Source organism: Mustela erminea, chromosome 9, assembly GCF_009829155.1.
Source record: "Mustela erminea isolate mMusErm1 chromosome 9, mMusErm1.Pri, whole genome shotgun sequence".
Classification (NCBI taxonomy): domain Eukaryota; kingdom Metazoa; phylum Chordata; class Mammalia; order Carnivora; family Mustelidae; genus Mustela; species Mustela erminea.
Window position 1 is genome coordinate 8,277,159 of NC_045622.1, and position 19,683 is coordinate 8,296,841.

At 42.4% G+C, this 19,683-nt stretch overlaps 1 protein-coding gene across 6 annotated transcripts in view; it reads left to right on the forward strand.

Moving 5' to 3' along the window:
• The window catches only part of C9H11orf88 (chromosome 9 C11orf88 homolog), a 27,680-nt gene continuing 7,997 nt past the window's right edge, over window positions 1-19,683 (forward strand). For 2 of the 6 annotated variants that reach the window (XM_032357804.1, XM_032357805.1), the window contains exons 1-4: window positions 362-2,286; window positions 3,849-3,934; window positions 4,515-4,984; window positions 6,062-6,132. In XM_032357804.1, the coding sequence (XP_032213695.1) occupies window positions 4,759-4,984; window positions 6,062-6,132 (297 nt within the window). In that variant the 5' untranslated portion in view covers window positions 362-2,286; window positions 3,849-3,934; window positions 4,515-4,758. Of the gene's footprint in view, window positions 334-361; window positions 2,287-2,313; window positions 3,085-3,848; window positions 3,935-4,514; window positions 4,985-6,061; window positions 6,133-19,683 lie in introns of those variants that run through there. The other 4 variants (XM_032357801.1, XM_032357800.1, XM_032357803.1 and 1 more) reach the window with 4 other exon arrangements.

Genomic DNA, 19,683 nt, shown 5'->3' on the forward strand with positions numbered 1-19,683 from the left:
GATCCTTGGAGTTTCTGTAGTAACTACAGGCCAAATCAACAGCAACCCTAAGAACAAGCATTCTTTTAAAACACACACACACACACACACACACACACACACAGGACAAGGCCACACACAAATTTTTTTTTCTCGTTATTTTACTTTTTTTAGTTGCACGACCTGCAAAATAGACTGCATTTTAAAAAAATCAATTTCTGGAGGCATGCATCTTGATGACTTTTACACACATTGTCTTTATTTTTTAAATTATCTTGGAAGAAAATCTTTAAAAATATAAATTTCAAGGCATCTACTGCAACCACGACCTTGGAAGGCAGCAATCCAGCCCGGGTAAGAAATGCTAAGATGCAACTAATAATCATAAAACGTCTATCAGAAGAGGTATTTAATATCATATTGGGTAAAGTGACTTAACAATTTGAAAAAAACAGGATTGTTTTTGTAATTATGTCCTGACCAAAACTTGTAAGTCTGCCTATGGCTAATGGAATGGAAGCTATTTCACTCCTGCATTTATGTATGTATGTCTGTGTAGCTATAAGATGCAAATTGGTTCAACAGTTACCTCTAGAGAGCTCTCTGGTTACTTAGCTCTGATTCCAGCATATTGCCTAGTATGGCTTGGTATCCTGTACGTGTTAGGTGTGAGGGACTTCTGTGGTGTGTTTCCCCAACACTGCGCTTCTCCCAAAGATAAGATGAATACAAAAAAATAGTTAGAAATGACCCAGCTTTTGTAATTTAACTTTGTAAGTTCATCTTGAGAATTAATGTTTTCTGTACTGTACATTTTATACTTCAATGTCTTACTCTTCACTTTGGTGTTCTCAGAACACATGCAAGTGGCAAAAAAAAAAAAAAAAAAGTGCTGTCTTGCATCGTGAAAGATGATGTTGTAACTCGAACTCCTCCTTGAGAAGTTCTGGTGGTTTGATAATGTGAGTTTGGAATTTGTTTTGAATGATCTAGATTACCGGCCCCTAATTCATGCTACCAGTGGCATCTATGAAACCATTTCCTGGGTTTAGGGAATCAGTCTCTAACTGGGAAATTTTCCTCTGGGGAAAATAATTTAGAACAAAGTTCTTGGGGTCAATAGTGAGTGCTCTATACCATATGCATGAAGACAAGAGTGGAGGGTTACTTCCAACTGAGTTCCACAAAGCGTGGAATTAGAATATTCTTTATCCTCCCCTACACATTCTCTGAAGGAGAAGAGGGGAAGGAGTAACTCAAGGAAAGAAGTATTAGTAGAGGGCTCCCAGAAATTCTTTGGAACTGTCCTCTTGTCCAGTCTAGTCCAAATACGCCTAAATATATCTACATCATCAGATGTGGAATTGTGAAAAGAAAATGTAACTGGTCACAAGACACTGTTTCTCTGGTCTCCCCAACCCTCAACCCTGAATTTAGTCTTGCTTGGAGGACCTACTGGAGCTCCTGGTCCTCGGTGGACCTTCCCTGACAATTAACAGTCCTCGCTGAGGCCCCACCCCCACTTCTATTTCTCCCCAGTTTAACAGTTTATTATATACTGTCTTGAGTGGTAAGTAATGTGTGTTCACATTGTGTGACCACCTAGATTATACATATGGAGGGTAGAATGAATGACCTTGGGTGCTGAACATCTAGCAGGTATTTAAATAAGTGTGTGAGCACCAAGCTTTGATCTAACTCAGGAGCTGGTCCACTCACTATTTGATGAGAAGCGCCAACCCTCCACTCACCACAAGGCCCTCCAAGAGTCTAAGGGAAACCCAAGGGGAAGGTGAGAGTGCACGTGGGACTCTCCAAGACAGTCGTCCCACATGCCAGAGGCCACCCAGGCCTATCTCCGTTTGGAAAATCAGAGCCTACAATTTGGTATCAGACCAGGCTGTTTCCCCTGACCAAGATGGGCATGAAAACTGGGCGGCCCTGTGGGGCTGCTTGGGGAGGGGGAGGGGGTAAGGAGCGCTTTGTCCCTCCTGCCCTATAGGGAAGAGAAACTTCTCAGGAATCTGTGTGTGGGTCTCCAGGGCCTCTTCCCCGCAGAGACCCGCCCTCGGCCCCTGCTCGTGGCTTCCTCCCCTCCCCCACCCCGCCCCTCCTCCACTCCACCCCACCTCGCGCGCGCCCCGCCCCCTCCGCCACGGGGTTCCAAGGGCGGTTGGCCAGCCACGGCCACGGTCACTCGGCCACTCGGAGCTGCGGGGCGCACGGGGTGGAGAAAGCCGGCTTTAGGGTTTGGGCTGGGAACTGAAGAGAAGTTTTCTGGGGCGGAAAGGAAGTGGGAGTGAGAAGGTGGGAGCCCGACCCGAGAAGGGAACCTGCGGGGGCGGGCCCTGGAAGGCACGGGGGACCGGCGCGGGGACTGCGGCGGCTGGGATGAACCGGGAACACCTGGATTTGGGGGGACGCGGCCCTGGGGTGCAGGTCCCCTCCGAGCGCGCAGGCTGGCCTTGCCACGCCAAGTGTGCGCGGGGGTCCGGCAGGGGCCAGCTCAGCCCGCGGGCCGGGCGAGGATGCTGGCTGGGCCCGGAGCGTCCCCGGGGGCCCCGCGGCCACGTCCTCGCGCCCGGGCACCGTCGGGCATCGCCCGGGGGGGAGACGAGGCCCGGAGCCCGCGGTCCCCCGGCCGGGGGGGCCACGGCTAGGCGCCGCCGACCGTCCGGGAGCTGCAGCCCGCGGGCGCCCGGTGCTCGGTTTGTAGGCAGTGTCATTAGCTGATTGTAGTCGGCTGCTTACAATCACTAACTCCACTGCCATCAAAACAAGGCACAGCGTCACCCGCCGCCCCGCGGGCAGGAGGACGCCACCCTCGGCAGCGAACTGCCCACCCCAGCGGGCGTCGGGAGGAGGCCGCGCTTCGAGCTGTGACGCGGCGGCCACCGTGTGCGCGCCGGGCACGTTGTCAACCTGCGAGGACGCTCGGGCTCCGCGGCCCGACGGCTGCCGCTAGATGCAGTTAAACGGTCAGCTGCGCGGGGAGCGAGGGCAGGACGGGGCAACCCGCCTGCAAGGAGGGAGACAAGTGTCAAGTTTAATGGCTTTAATCGTGAGCTGTAATGACCGCTCAGACTTCCGCGAGGAGTCCCCTAGGTAACGTTTAATGCTGTACGGTGTGATTCATTGTGCCTTTTCCATTATTTAGTAAGGTATTCGCCAACCCACCAACTAAAAGGAGCTACCATTGAACCATGAACCAGTAAGGTTTGTCTATCACAACGTATGGGGCGCCAACTTGGGACTGCAGTGCGTGAGTCTAGTTACTAGGCAGTGTAGTTAGCTGATTGCTAATAGTACCAATCACTAACCACACGGCCAGGTAAAAAGATTTGGGAATCATCCAAATGGGCTGTTTGTGCACATCATTGTTTTGGGGCAGTGTGGGGTTTGGAAATGCTCCAATATTACGCATTGCCCATTAACATGAAAAAATCAGTATTTTAGCAGCTAAATACACAATGTATAATTTATATGTTTTTATAATTTACCAATTTCCTTCAGGCTCTTAACCAAAATTAATTTAGATATATTGAGAAATAGGATTTTTTTCCCTTCACTGATCTATGTCATTGTATAGACTTGTGATTGTCCACGTTTGAACTATGAGACCGTATTAATATTTTGAAAGAATAAAGTGCCATTAGGTCATAAATTGTGGTTACTAACCATTGCTGAGTTGGCTTTCTGATGTCCATCTCCATTCCTGCCACAGTAATTACAACTTTGCTATGGCTGGAATGGTTAGAGTGTTCCTAGATTAACGAGATTAACTTTCCTGGGAGCAGGAAAGTTATTCACTCACACTTATTAATATTTTTATAAGAATACATTAACACTTCTCATAATTTATTTTTCAGGAAGGGACTGAGTCCACACATCAGATACAGTCCTTTTAAGTGCCCATTTAGGACGGTTGCAGAGCAAGCAGCTTTTAGTGGGACAGGTTAGTAAATGCACTTACAGTCTAAGTCCAGCATCTTCCATGAGACTGTTCTTAAAGGATGGGACAGGATAAAAAGTTTATCCACAGTTTCTTCTCGGCCAGTTCAGCACCCTAGCTCCTATAGGCTAGGATGTTAGCTGCCCTGTGGAATTCTCCAACCAGTGTCCACATAGGGCGTGCTGAGCTGTGGCAGTCTGGTGTGGAAGGAGAGGTGGGGTGGGGTGGTAGGACTAAGGGTTGAAAAGCTTTATTTATGGGGCACCTGGGTGGCTCAGTGGGTTAAAGCCTCTGTCTTTGGCTCAGGTCATGATCCCAGGGTCCTGGGATAGAGCCCCACGTCGGTCTCTCTGCTCAGCGGAGAGCCTGCTTCCTCCTCTCTCTCTCTCTCTCTGCCTGCCTCTCTGCCTACTTGTAATCTCTGCCTGTCAAAAAAATAAATACAATCTTTAAAAAAAAAAAAAAAAAAAAGCTTTATTTAGATAAATTTGGGGGTAAGGAAGCTGGGTTGGGGGACAGGGGGAGAGGGTGAAGGCTGACCGCGGTGCTGTGAACTCAAGTGCCCCCTACTAACTCCCAACAGGACAAGAACCACCCCAAACCTGAGGTTTTGACTGTTCCTATCTCGTGGCCGAGGCTTGGACGGGTCCCGAAGCCTGTGAGACCGTAGAAGCGGGCTTCAGCTAGCCCGCAGGCACGCGCTGGACCCTAGCATCTCTCCAGGAACCAAAGGGCTTCTGGCGGCGGCGGTTGCCCGCGGGACGGTTCTTTGCAGGGCGGGGCTGGGAGAAGAGCGAGGGAACTCAAGAGAAGCGTCCAGAGTTGCCATGGAAACGGGGGCCTGCGGAAGGCTTCCCAGCCACCGGGAGTCCCGTGAAATTTGCCCCCAGGGACTACTGGTGTTCACCGGATCTTCAGAACAGGACTCCACCTTGGCCAAGCAGTTCTGGACCGCAGCGTCCCTGTACCCCCCTAACGAATCGCAGCTGGTGCTGCCCCGAGGTAGCAGTCAGCGCCTGCCGGTGGCCCGGCCCTCTAGGCGCCGTCCGCGGGGTGAGTAGCTGCCTCCCGCCGCTGGTTCCTGCCTCCGTCAGCAATAACCAACCTCTGGAAGATCCCAGAGCCGCTCCCACAAGTAACAGCTAAACCTGCTTCTAAAATAGGAATCTTTCATTCCAAATACTTAAAAAACCTATACAAGCAGTTTTTTAAAAAAATTTCAGCAGTTCTTCCACCGGGAAAGCATCAGTGGTATGCTTGTTACATCTAAAATAACATCTGAAAGTAACCCTTAGGTTATGGCATCCATTTGGCTAAACAGAGAAGCATCTAGGGGAAATGTTATGTGTTGACTGAAAGGATGTTAAGGGTGGTTGTTTACATAATCGAGTTCAAGCATGAAAGCCTCAGAGAAAGTTGAAAGCAATATTAGGAACCAAGTTCCCAAACCTGTAAAACCTCAGTAACCCAAAGATACGGAAACTGTTATTATGCAATTTTTATAGGTATAGGAGGCTCAGATAACTCCCTCTTCTTTAGAAAGCTTAAATATCTTTAATCCTATAGTCTTTCCAATAATTTCTTCACTTCCCTTTTGTATTTTTTTTTTAAGAAAATTTACTTCCAGCCTTTTAGCCGTGAGAAAAACAGTAAGTACCAAGTCTCATGCATTTCAACATCTTGATTCCTAGATCCTTCAGAAAATAGGTAATAAGTATAAGGAGTCATCTTTACACGTTGGTATAACTTTCTGAATTGCATACCAAAACCCCTTCTCAGAGACCATCCTACTTATCCGGAGGTGAATGTCGAAATTCCCCTAACATGGTGAATAGAACTGTAGAAATTGGAAACTCTTTTACTGCAAATATGTTCTCTCCAGAGACCTCTTCTTGTCTCTGGACTCAGGCTTACTCCTCTCCTAAGGAGATTAGAGGTTCCCTTTGGCTACTGCTAATTACTTCAGTCTCCAATTATTTAAGAATCTGGTTTGTAAAATTTCAGGATACTACATATTTGTGTTTCTCTTCCTACTCTGTTACCTTTTAACATTTATCCAAGTTTATATCAACATTATTATAACATCATGACAACATTATTTCAGATTGAATTCCATTTTATTTCTTTTAGAGACTATAAATGTCACTGCTGAAACCAGAAAGATTGAGGAATCTGAGGAGAAAAAAAAGTATCTCCAAAAGGTAAGCCAATATTTCAGAAGGTAATCTGATTTTCATTAGAAATTCATCATTATTTTCTAAATAATCCCAGTTATTCTTTTTAAACACATATATGTAAAATATTTCTACTTCTGGTACATCAGCTTGAGCAGTTAGAGAACTTTTATTTGAATTTTAATTGAGGGTTAAAAAATTGTATTAAATTTTGGTTATTCTCACCCCAAGGATATTCAGGAATAAGAGAATCAGAGGAAAATGGGGGGAAATGAATTCACACACCTTCCATCCAGTAAAGCCCCAAACCATATACAGTGTTCTAAGAACATTGTAATAACTGGAAAAATCAAAAGGGCTGACCATCTTATTAGGTCAAAATTAAAAGATCGGAGGAATGAGCCTGTCACCTAGGACCATTTATTTTGACTAAAGGCTGAAATTCAACAAATTAGTATCATCAAATCAACTGAACACATCTCTTTTTGGCAACAGCCCTTGTTTGTTTTTCATGGCATAGACACAGACTTAACTCTGCAGTTCATTCAGTGATTTATAGGAACACTTTGTTTGGTTAATGGCTAAGTTCCATCCCTATAACTGTTCTTATACTATAAAAGCAAAGATAGAAGATTCAGTTGGGCCTAATGTCTTTAATCATGGGATATTCTGGCAAACTCAGAAAGATTTGTCGGGAATTCTACATAGATTACGGAACAATGCATTTGTGTTTGCGGATCACATTAATTCACTTTACAGACTAGTGGTGATTCCTCCAAACAAATGAAGTAATTTTAAATAGCATTTGCTTCATTCTTGAGGATATTGGGAAGTATGTGTTTGTACTGGGACTTAATGGGTAGGATGGAAACGAATTTTTAGTGATGTAAAAATCATTCCATTTTTAGAAGAAATTAGAAATAAAAAACTAAAGATACACTGTTATCAATTCTTATCATGTTTTGTCAAACAATTACGATGATGTGAGTTACAAGTGGCTATTCTGCTAATGGGTTATTAGAACTGGCTTCCTTGCCCCGGGTTCTTTTATTAATTACTTAATTCTATAGATATTGATTGAGAAGTACCAAGTGCCAAGTACCTTACTAGATGCTGGGAATGCAAAGATAACATGCGGCCCTTGATCTCAAAGAGTTTATAGTCTAGTGGGAGAGAGAGTCAGTTGAAGTCCAGAATTATGATACTTTATTACGACAGATGTATATGGTCACACTACTATGGAAACACATTGAAGAACATCACAATGAAACTTAAGGAATCAAGAAATCTTCCCAAAGGAGCTGAGTTTCAAAGAATATATTGAGTTTCAAAGATTATGCACAGCAGTGCCCACAGCGCACAAGTTAGCTTCCTAACACCCAAGTCCAGTCGTGCCTGTCTCCTTCTGCATTAGGGTGCTCGGGCCACAGTCGTGAAATACCACAGCCTGGTTAGCATGAACAACAGAATTTTATCTTCTCCTGGTTCTGAGTGCTGAGAGTCCGCGATCACGATGCCATCATAGCTGGTTTCTGATCCTCTCTTCCCAGCGTGTTGATGGCCAGCTTCTCGCTGGGTCTTCACGTGGCACAGGGAGAAAACTCTGGTGTCTCTTCCTCCTCTTATAAGGACTCTAGTCCTATCATATTAGAGCCCCACCTTTGTGACCTCATTTAACCCTAATTACCCCGCTAAAGGCCCTATCTCAGAATAGGCCCTATCTCAGTTACACATGGAGTTAGGGCTTTAACATAGGAATGGCAGGGTGGGGTGTGGGGACCATTCTGTCTGTCCATCTACTTTCATTTTTCTCCTGGCTCTCTAGTTCTACAGGATCAAGACCAAATCCCCCAGCATGGCATTTAGGTTCCTTTCCATTCTGACCATAACCTGGCTAACTTCTCCTGCCACCCTTCCCCCAACCCCAGTGTAGCCCACTCTGTACCACTGGTTCTCAACCACGAGGCGAGGGCACACCAGATCCTCCCTCTGTGTGCTGTCAAAGTGACGAGTGGGTGAAATAGTCTTTGCCGAACTTCCGTGTACACGTTATTCTGTGATATCTGCCAAACTGTGCATTAAGTCAAGTGGGTCCTGCAGTGCGGTAGAGAAGATTCTGTCTGTTGAGGGTAGAGGAAGCCCAAAAAGCAGCAAGCCGGCAGGAAAGAGAGAGAATATCACCGAAGGTGTGCCTTGTGAGTACCGAGGAGAGCTCAGTCAGTACTACATAGCAGAGTGCTGTTCAGACGCGCTGTGGTACAAAATGCAAGAGAATCCGCAGTAACTGAAGGCTGCTAGAGATACTCTCGTATCACTGTGATGTAGAATTCACAACAGCCCATTTAGTGAGTGTAAACCTTGTGCTATAAACTCACCGAAGCACTTTATGTATATATCAATTCACTTTCTCCTTAAAATAGCCTCCTGCTAATTCTCCCCATTTAATCAAACCAGGCTTATGTGATTTTTCAGTTCCCACAAGTGGCAAGTGGCAGAGCCGAGATTCAAAGCGTCTATTCTAACTCCAAAGCCCATGAGACTCATTGTATTACAATGATTGCTGGCCGCGGCACTGTCCAGGTCTGCTGCCAAATAATCTAAAATTCAGAACTGTAGTACAAATAAAGCAAGTATGAGAAACAGAGTTTCCAGCCGTGTGAGACCGTAGCTGTTTCCTCAACCTGCAATGCGCTTGTGTGTCTGTACCTAAAACGCTCCTCCGCATTTGTCTCCAAGGCCCAGCTCCAGTGCCAGCTTCTCTGGGCCAGGAGAGGCAAGCCGAAGGCCGGCAGGATGAACAGCTTCCTCCTGCGTGCTCCTCAAGTAGGTCCCCTCCGCCTCCCTCGTTGGGGTCGTCCCCGTCTCTGGCCTGTGGTATGGGCCACTATGCGTGTTTCTGGCTTTCCTGCCAGGTGATGGACACTGTGGGGTAGTGGGCTACGGAGACAAAGCGAGTCTAGAGGTCTCAACTCTGCCACTATTTGCATGACCTCGAACAACCTCTCTAACTCTGTGAGGTTCAGCTTCCCCAGACATGAAAGGAGGAATGTAGAAAAAAAAAAACTTTGATAGAGTTGACTAAGTTACGCGCAGCCCCTGGCCGCAGTTTGCCTTCAACAAATGTAAATTCTCTTCTCCTCTAGGAGGCTGGAGATCATTTCTTATTGCTTAAGCCCAGTGCCTTTCTGGTTATTGGAATTTAGTACATATTTGTAGACTGAACAAATAAATGCATAATCGAACAAATCAATGAGCAAACATATGCTCTATACAATGACATTTTCATTTTGCTTTGCCTTTCCTACATGTATCCATCTGGCACATTTTTCTAGGTTGATAATTTTTGCAAGAATTCTCCTCGGAGTTAATCTGTTTGCAAGTCTGTTTGAGGAGCACGTTAGCCGGTCACCTCTCTTCTCAGTTTTGCTTTTGTCTCATGGGTCTGTCTGTGCCGAGAGGAACTCTGTGACTTCGTTATGAAAACAGAGAGTCAGTATTTGGATACCACTGTTTTTCTAGGTGTGTAGCACTCTACCTGCCCTGCTGCCCTCACCATTCTAGAATTTTTAGCTTGATGGCAGAAAATAAGTGGCGGTGGTAGGTTCTTTTTAGCTAATAAAAAATTTACAATGCTCTATTCAATTTCGAAGAATCTTCTACATATTTTGAACATAGACATTGATAAGTAAATACCTAGAATGGTGTTCATCTTAAAATGGGGGGGGGGGGAACCTTCTCCTGAAGGTTTTTCTTCTACTTTTTCTTAAAACTAACAAAAAATCTAAAAATTTATTTTCCATGTGTCTTAGAAGTATCTTCATAAAAGCTTTTTCTTCCAATTGATATTGATTTTTTGGGGTTGTTGAAATTTTTAAAGCTGTAATGTTATCCTCCGTTTTGGAATATATTCCAGGTATACACTGTAAATGCTTTTGGTTAGTGGACAAAATGCTATTAATCACAACTACTATTTCTTTGATGGATATCCATGGCAGAAAATCAAAAACAGTTGAGTCTGTCGAGATTAAATGGCTTACTCTGTCCATAAAGGAAACCTTATAGCACTATACTAGACTATTATTCTTCATTTGAGAGTTTTAAAGTAGTCTGAAAACATTATAATAAATGAATAGTCAGCTAATTTTTTGAAATCATAAAACTAATTTGCTTTTTAGTTTTGCCACCTTTGAGAAAGCTCTTTAGCTGATTATCTCTTTATGAAAAGAATTATAAATAATTCATTGGCTGGGAGAAGGAAGAAGAGATCAGAGTAGTATTTTAAGGCATATATATAGATGGCATATTGGAAATAGCCATCTGGAATCAAAGTTCTGACATGAGTGCATACAAGCTAAAGATTTTTATAAGAAATTATGCAATCTACAGAAAAACAGCACTGACATACTCCTTGTTGGGAATGGGGTTTTAATCCATCCTATCACACAATCTGGGCAACCAAGATTGACCATAGTTTAAGTCTTCAAAAGTGAGCTTGCTGTATGGAACTTCCATGAACCAGAAGCAAATCGTGCTATGAGAAGATTCTCAAAGGAGAATCTAAGAAGCTTCACAAGAATTTTTTTTTTTAATTTATTCAGCAGACAGAAATCCCAAGTAGGCAGAGAGAGAGGAGGAAGCAGGCTCCCCGCTGAGCAGAGAGCCTGATGCGGGTTCCATCCTAGGACCCTGGGATCATGACCTGAGCCGAAGGCAGAGGCTTTAACCCACTGAGCCACCCAGGCCCCCCCTTCACAATAATTTTAGTTACTGATTTATGAAACAAAAGGAAACTGGAAAACTCTAATGTTATTCTCCATTATCCTACACTTTTAAAGTAATAAGAGGGATACCCAGACTCATTGTAAGTCAGTTTATAGAGCCAAACCAAACGTGTAGGAAATGCAGTATAAGCAAATTTCCTTTTCCTCCGCAAAGTAAATACCATTAGGAAACAGTAGGTTTCTCTTTCACCAACAAAAGATAGTCATTTAAATTCCTGTTGTTCTTAATTTGTCAAAGAATTCAAGTGAAAGAATATAAAAATAGAGTGTGGAATTCACAGTAACAAGCAAATATTTTGGTAGCAAATGATAATTAGATTACATAAATATGAATTACTCTTTTATGTTATCTCTAGTACTCTTTGTTTTCAAACATAATTCAAACTCAGGAAACATTTTCAGTTGGCAGATGAGGTTCCCCTCTTAATCTTCTCTGTAACTTCTGTAGTCCCTGAAAACGTTCTTGGGGAAAGGGATCAAGTATATGAGACTTGGGATCATAGCGGCGAATTCATTGCCCAAGACAGACCCAGCCCCAGATTTGGACAGGACCATGTCCCCAGAGCATCTTTTCCTCTTTTTTTACAGAGATCTATGTACTTTACCTTCTATATACATTCACCTTAAGAACAGAAAAAAAAATTTTAAACTCTAAGATACAACTGGTCAAGAACCCATACTAATAATCTCCTTGTAAAACATGATTAAATGAAACCATTGAATGCAGAATGAAGTCCAAAAGGATGACATATATTTCAAAATAAATGACAAGACCATAGTGGAAATACGGTCTACAGGTCACAGAACAAAGTCACAGTCCATGAGCATTGTTGTTCTCTGAAGGAACTGATAGCAGGGAAAGGCAACAAAGAGAAATGTAAGGTCAGGGTGTGAAGGTTCAACAGACCTTGTCATGGGAATTAGAATACAGGGTCAGGGGTGGAAAATAAGGCAGGACCACTATCTCAGAATATCTGGGATACCAGACAAAACAAGAAAGATACTGAACACAGGGGACAAGACAATTTTTCATATACTAGAATTTGTCCGGAGAGAGGCTTGGCTATAAAAAAGAAAGCAAAGCCCTGGAAACATAAACCTTTCTCCCCAACAATGACATTGCTAAACAGTTGTGCTATTCCTCTACTGCCATACCCAGGAAACTATTTTAAAGCCATTAATAGATAAGATAAAAACTGACCAATGGTAATCTTTCTTGGCCAAGCCAAAAAAAATGCTCAAAAATCAACTTGGCTCAGTTGATTAAGTGTCTGACTGTTGATTTCAGCTCAGGTTCGGATCTCAGGGTCAAGAGATCGAGCCCCACCTCAGGCTCCATGCTGAGCATGGGGTCTGCTTGGAATTCTCTCTTTCCCTCTGTCCCTCCCACTCACATGAGCCCTCTCTCTCCAAAAAAAAGAAAAAGAAAAAGAAATCAATTTACAAACAGTTGATTGTATTAGATAAACAAATAAAGGTATATTTTCCTTGTTACAGTAATTCAGTATAATTTATTAGAAAAAATTTACCTGTTATTTAGGATAGAATATCTAAGCCTTGAAACTTTTGCTATAAAGGACAAGAAAGAATTTTTTTTTAATTTTTTATTTTTTATAAACATATATTTTTATCCCCAGGGGTACAGGTCTGTGAATCGCCAGGTTTACACACTTCACAGCACTCACCAAAGAACATACCCTCCCCAATGTCCATAACCCCACCCCCTTTCTCACAACCCCCCTCCCCACAGCAACCCTCAGTTTGTTTTGTGAGATTAAGAGTCACTTATGGTTGGGGCGCCTGGGTGGCTCAGTGGGTTAAGCCACTGCCTTCGGCTCAGGTCATGATCTCAGGGTCCTGGGATCGAGTCCCGCATCGGGCGCTCTGCTCGGCAGGGAGCCTGCTTCCCTCTCTCTCTCTCTCTGCCTGCCTCTCCGTCTACTTGTGATTTCTCTCTGTCAAATAAATAAATAAAATCTTTAAAAAAAAAAAAAAGAGTCACTTATGGTTAAAGGACAAGAAAGAATTAAGACAACATTTAATAGGGCAACATTGGTGCAATCAAGGGAACAGGAAGGATTTCTGCAAAGACAAACTGAGATCTGAAGGGGCAGCGGGCATTAGTGAGGCCAGGAGAAGGGGTGGAGGGGGCAATGGGCGAGCATTCCCGACAGCAGAGGCAACTTTGCAAAGATCCTAAGCTTCAAAGGCCAAAGGGCATTTCAGCAGCTGAATGGCCAGTGACGTCATGCAAAGCTTAGGCCCATGGTAAGAACAGTAAGAAGCCACTGAAGGGTTTTACATTGGGAGTTCACCGTATCAGATTTATTTGGGAAGGTCAGGAGAACATAATATGGAGAAGAGTTCCCACTAAAATACGTATGATGGAGCAGAGCATGGATTGGAAGTGGCCAGAGCAGAAGAGGGCAAAGGAGAGTAGAGGCCACTGCTGTGGTCCGGCTGCGGTGGTGATGGCGAGCTTGGATTAGGAAAAGGTGGATTAGAGAGAGAATTAGGAAGTCAAACCATTAAGACTTGAACTATATATTGGATGAAAGATGAGGCCGAGCGATCTGTCGAAGGTGACTCCCAGAACTCAGGATCGTACAGCAGGTGCCAGTGTCCGACACAGGGACGCTGGGTAGGTCAAGGTCGGGGCTGCATCGGTGTCTTGTTTCGGTTTGTTTCGGTTTCGGTTTGTTGGAGAGCAGACGGTTAAACACTCAGTTGAGACTTAAGGAGTTTGAGGTGCCTCAGAGATAAATAGAGCCATAAGGCCTGAAATTCGGGGAAGTAGGGCCGGAGATGACATTTGGGCATGATCTGACGGGGAGTCCCCGACCCCCTCCTTCCTACAGCCTAATGGGCAGCACAGGAAAGACACACCTGAAAGGAGCAGGTCAGTGCTATTAACCCCTTCATCTTAGCTACATGCATCAATATGATGAAAACCTTGAAGACTCAGTAGTTGTTTGTTTGTGTGGAAGACAAGCTTTGGTAATCAGACCAAATCATAATAATATATCATTCAATCGTATATACTCTATTGAACTGTAAAGTGTAACGTTCATTTTGTGCTCCCATTTTTCTCAACCTTAAAATTCAAACCTCACTTACGGCTTTTTAAAAAATAAGTGCCTTTTAAAGCCACATTAGTCCATTTAAAAATCACTTTTACTTTCATGCATCTATTTTGTGTGAATGCTTTAAAACAAGAGCAGCACTCTTCAGGGAATTATTATTGGTTTCCATTAAAAGATGTGTACAGAACTGAGAACAAATATTTTTTTATTCTTCACAACAGATGAATTAACATTTTATTAAAACCCACGCTTAAGGAAAATTGTATTGACTCCCTCTTGTGTAATGACTGATATGTTTTTCTCATTTTAGTAAGCTGTCATTTTTAAATGAAAATTATAAATGTCGGAGCTGGGACTTAAGCCAGGATCAAGCAATTTCCAGGAGGTATGGAAAGGTGCTTAAATACGCATCTTTTTCCTGCCAGTCAGCATTCTCGCTCTAATCAATAATGCTCCGACGTCCGCCATTCACTCTCGCAGATTGCTGCTCTTAGGTTTGCCTCGGAAAACTCATGCTGGAGAAAGCCTTTTCACGGATTATTCAGGCGATCTTTGAAGGTGGATAGTAGATCATTCGAGGTCCAACCGTTCTGTATCTTACTATATCGTAGGTATAATTTTACTCTGTGGAAACTGTAGCATCTGTGTAGCAGATTTCAATTAACAGGCACAGGGAATGGGAGTAAAGTTATGGAGGAAATTCATCGTTGAAGCATTATCAAAATCAGGCTAGCAGGTCCATACTGCCGTTTGGAATCAAGCCCAGATGTGAGACTTTTTATTGATGATACTGGGTTTTACCTAAAGCCAATGAGAATCCTCACCTTCCTCGAGTTGGCACTTGTAACCGGGAAGAGAACAGAACCTGCTGCGGAGTACATCTGTAGGACTAAGATCTGAAAGTCCCTCGTGCTCCCATCAGACTCCCAATCATAGGCATAGAATTAAAAATTAAATTTAAGAGCCTCGAGAAAAAAGAAATCAGATAAGGTTCTTAACGGCTGTTAAACTGTAGAGCCTTGGCTCTGCCTAGATGATAGTCTGAATCTGGAATGTAACTCCTATTTAATAGTTAACTTTTAGCCAAAAAATCCTATCCTATTTAGTTTATATTAAATAAGATCTTAGAAATCTCATCAGTTTAAAGGTACTACTACTGGGACACCCAACTGGCTCAGTTGGTTAACCATCTGGCTCTTGGTCTCAGCTGAGGCCTTGACCTCAGTGTTGTGAGCTCAGGTCCCACATTGGGCTCCATGAACATGGAACCTACTTGAAAAAAAAAGTACTACTATAATTCAACTATTTACCCTTTAACACACTTTTTGCAAAGCGCTACGTGATACCATAAAATAAACTTTGGTCAAAGCTGACCTCAAGCTCTCCGCTCTGTGTATTCTCGTAACACTAATCTTCTACTAGAATACAATTCTTTTGGAGAGTAGACTAAACTTGTCTTATCCACCATGGTTAATCCCAATTATTAATTTTTCACTTTCAAAATGAAGATTGCATGAAGAAAGCATCTATCCCCGTATGTGTGTGTGTATGTGTGTGTGTGTGTGTGTAAGTGTTCCAAAATATCTAGGATGTGTTTGAAGGAGTCTAGCCAAAGTGGCATGGGATACGGAGTCAAACAGTACTGGGACTGAGTCTGAATACTTGGTCCTGCCACTTACTAGTTAGTTAAGTGACCCTGAGAGAAGTGGTTGCTTTTATGTGGTTGGGTTCTTTCCATATGTCAGGCAGTGATAATAATAATAATACCCACTTCCCTGCGTCTTGAGGACTCAGTGAGTGATTCCCCACACAAGGCCCGTTACCCAGCAGTTACTCAGTGAAAGTCTATCTTCTCTGCTCTCTCTCTGTTTTCTTTCATCCCATAATTAAAAGATAAAATGGTTGTGGGTATAAAGTAAGCTTCAGTATTAAACAAAATGCTTTGATAAAGGGTAAAAGGATAATGCAATAGATTTTGGAATGTTGTAGACTATCATCAAAAGATGATGAATGGATCGCAAAAGGCACAGTCCCCCAGATTTTCACATCCTGAATGAAAGACACAATCAAGACTGGCTTGCCCATCGTGTTAAGGAAGGAGACTTTCCTAATATTTCCCCATAATCCTATATTTATTTATCACCTGCAAAAGTAAAAAATTAAAATTAAAATTAAAAAAGAAAATATATATATATATCACTGAAAATATATTTTGAAATTTTAACTATGGAGCCAAAATGTGTGGGCAGAACTGGTGAACCCTTGCAGGTAAATAAATTTAAATTTAGCATAATGCCTCACTCTATGCAAATCATGATGAAGGTTTGGATCAGTGATTCCCAACTAGAACCCTATCAAAAATCCACTGGAAAAGGACTGTTTTCTCCTATACAGACCCTTTGCAATAGTTCCTAGAAATCTGGAAGAAAAGTCTCATATGGAAGCTGATTTACTGAAGCTACGGCACTAGCAGATGTGGCAAAGAGCTGCGCAGTTCAGACCTGATTCAGTCCAAGGCAAACCCCACTGGTGAGCTAAAACTAGAGTCGCCATTAAAATTAAAGTGACAAGTAGGACCCTAACCTGAATAAGTAGCACGGGTTTGGTTTGCTTGTTTGTTTTGCTTTTGTGTTTTAGCTGGATGAGCCTGTTTGTTATTTCTTAAATCAGTTTGCTATCTTTCCCTAGCAAATTGTCCATTTCATCTATATTTCCAAATGTATTGGCATAAAGGATTCAGTGGGTTTTTTTTTTAAACATTTTATTTATTTGAGAGAGAGAGAGGATGAGAAAGAGAGCATGAGAGGAGAGAGGTCAGAGAGAGAAGCAGACTCCTTGCTGAGCAGGGAGCCCGATGTGGGACTTGATCCTGGGACTCCAGGATCATGACCTGAGTCAAAGGCAGTTGCTTAACCAACTGAGCCACCCAGATGCCCTGGATTCAGTGTTTTTAATCATCTTTTTAATCCTGCCATAGCTGTAGTTATTACTCCTTTTCATTTCTAATCATTTGTATTTTTTCTTAATAATTATGCCAAAGGATTATCTATTTTAATAGTCTTCAAAAAACCAATGTTCGGCTTTGTTATTCTCCATCATATTTTTGGCCTCTGTGGCACTAGTCATTTGATTTTTTATTACTTCTTCCTTCAATATTGAATTAGTTCTTATTTTCCTTCTACCTCGACTTTTCAGTTTGTTTCTTAATTCTTCATTCTCTTTCTTTTCTACTATAAGGATTTACAGCTATAAATATCCCTCAAAATATTATTTTAGGTGCATCTCACAAACTATATAGTATTGTCATTATTATTTCATTTCTACGTATTTCTAAACTTCTACTTTGATTTCTAATTTGTCCCAAGAATTATTCAGAAGTATACTTTTTAATTTCCAAGTATATGAAGTCTTCTTAAGGCATTTTTTTTAAAGATTTTATTTATTTGTTTGACAGACAGAGATCGCAAGTAGGCAGAGAGGCAGGCAGAGAGAGAGGGGGAAGCAGGCTCCCTGCTGAGCAGAGAGCCCGATGTGGGACTCGATCCCAAGACCCTGAGATCATGACCTGAGCCGAAGGCAGAGGCTTAACACGCTGAGCCACCCAGGCGCCCGACATTTGGTTTTTTAATTTCTAAAGCATATTGTGGTCAGAAACATAGTTCCTGTTTTCTACTAAATCAGGTTTAAGCAGAGTCATCTTTATGTCAAACCCTTCAATATGATGCTACCCAACTATCTCACCCTTTATATTCCTTTTCCCCAAAACACACATCTTGTCCTAGGCAAGCGAGGCTTATCATCATCTTTAAGCATCTTTCAGCTCATTCCTATTTCCGTGACTCTATTTTTAATTGGACTGTTATCTTCTTTCCAGCACCGAGCACACTTTTTGTGTTATGATCATTAAGTTAGCCTGCTGCTTATCTAGCTGCCTTTCTCCCTTTGGTGCATGAATTTAAATTCTTAGGTTGCTTATTTTGGAGCTCCTTTAATGTTCTTCTTAACTTTCTATAGGTTTTAAAATTATAAACTGATATTAAGATTTAGATTAAAAAAAGATTTAGATTCAGAGTGGATGTGTTTAAATATTATTGTTATTTTTTAAAGATTTTATTTATTTATTTATTTGACAGAGAATGAGAGATCACAAGGAAGCAGAGAGGCAGGCAGAGAGAGAGGAGGAAGCAGGCTCCCTGCTGAGCAGAGAGCCCGATGCGGGACTCGATCCCAGGACCCTGAGACCATGACCTGAGCCAAAGGCAGAGACCCAACCCACTGAGCCACTCAGGCGCCCCTAAATATTTATTTTTACGTGTTTTTATTTCATTTTCTGGTGTTTGTGCCATGACCATATATTGCATTTATATTCAATGGAAAGAAAAAAGAATTTCTTTAAATTTCCATGTGAATTCATGTATTTCCTCTAGTATTTTTTAGTCTATTTTCTTCAAGGTTTCTTCCTTTTAGATCATCTGCTCCTCTTGTTATATAATAGTAATATTTTGAGAACTAACTACATAGCACATACACTGTAAGTCCTTTACTCCCATTCTTATTTAATCATCAGAACAACTCTGAGGAGGACCATAACTACCCCTGTTAAAACCTGAGGAAGCTGAGGTTGAAACATATATGTGGCTTTTTTAAAGGCACATAGCTAAAATATAGTAAAGACTGAGTCTGGGCGTATCTGACAATGGACCAAGGTGCTTAACTACTATACCAAATTAATTCCAAGAATTTCTAGATTCTCTGAGTTTTGGGATGGTTGCCAGGTGTCTAGGCAAAGAATCGGTTTTGAAATCACTCCAATACTCTTCTAAGATAGTTTTAGGATTAAATTTGGTAGTTCTGCTTGTGCTGTGGTAATGCAGAGAAAATTTCTTTTGGTAATGTAGATAAGTAATCAGAGGAATAGACACATGTGCTATTTCTGGTTAATGATTCACTCAAAAAATTACAGTAATAGGCCAAGGAAAAAATACATTTTTCGTAGGAGAACTAGGTCTTGTGAAGAAAGGACCTTTCTTTTAAAGTCTAGTGTTTTAATTATTAAGAGTCTCTTTAATAACTGAAGATTACCTAGGGAGAATGTCTATACTGCGCTGGGGAATTTGTGGACAGAGGCATTTGCATTGTGTAATCAAGGGCGGATAATCTCTTGGGCACCCCCCCTCGTCTCCCCTCCTGGTCTCCCCTCTTCTTCCCCCCAGCTCTCTCCAGCAGCTCACCTGGAGGCCAGAGGTGGAGCCGTCAGTATCCTCTGCACCTGTCCACAGAGGGCAGGCAACCTATCCTTCGCTTTTTCCCTCTCTTCCACATTTTGAAAGCGTTGGAAGAAAATTTTTCTCTGATAATAATAATAACTACCATTATTAAATATTTAGCATTACGCAGTGTTGGCATGATCTCCAGTTTTCACAACAACCTTCCTTAAAAATGAGAAATCCAAGGCTCAGAGAGTGGCTTTTTGATTGACTCTGGATCGTAAGCCTCTAACCTGTGGGTTAGTGATGACAGTTAGAGGGAAGAAAGGAGGAGCCAGTGGGGATAGGGAAGGTATTACTTGCCATTAAGCATACAGCAGAAGTGAGATTCAAACCCAAATGCTTGGCTCTAGAATATATGCTGTGACCCCCAAGTCATTTGGCTCTGTAAAGCTAAAGAGCAAGAACTAAGCAATTTAATTCTTGATGTGACACTAAAATTCACTA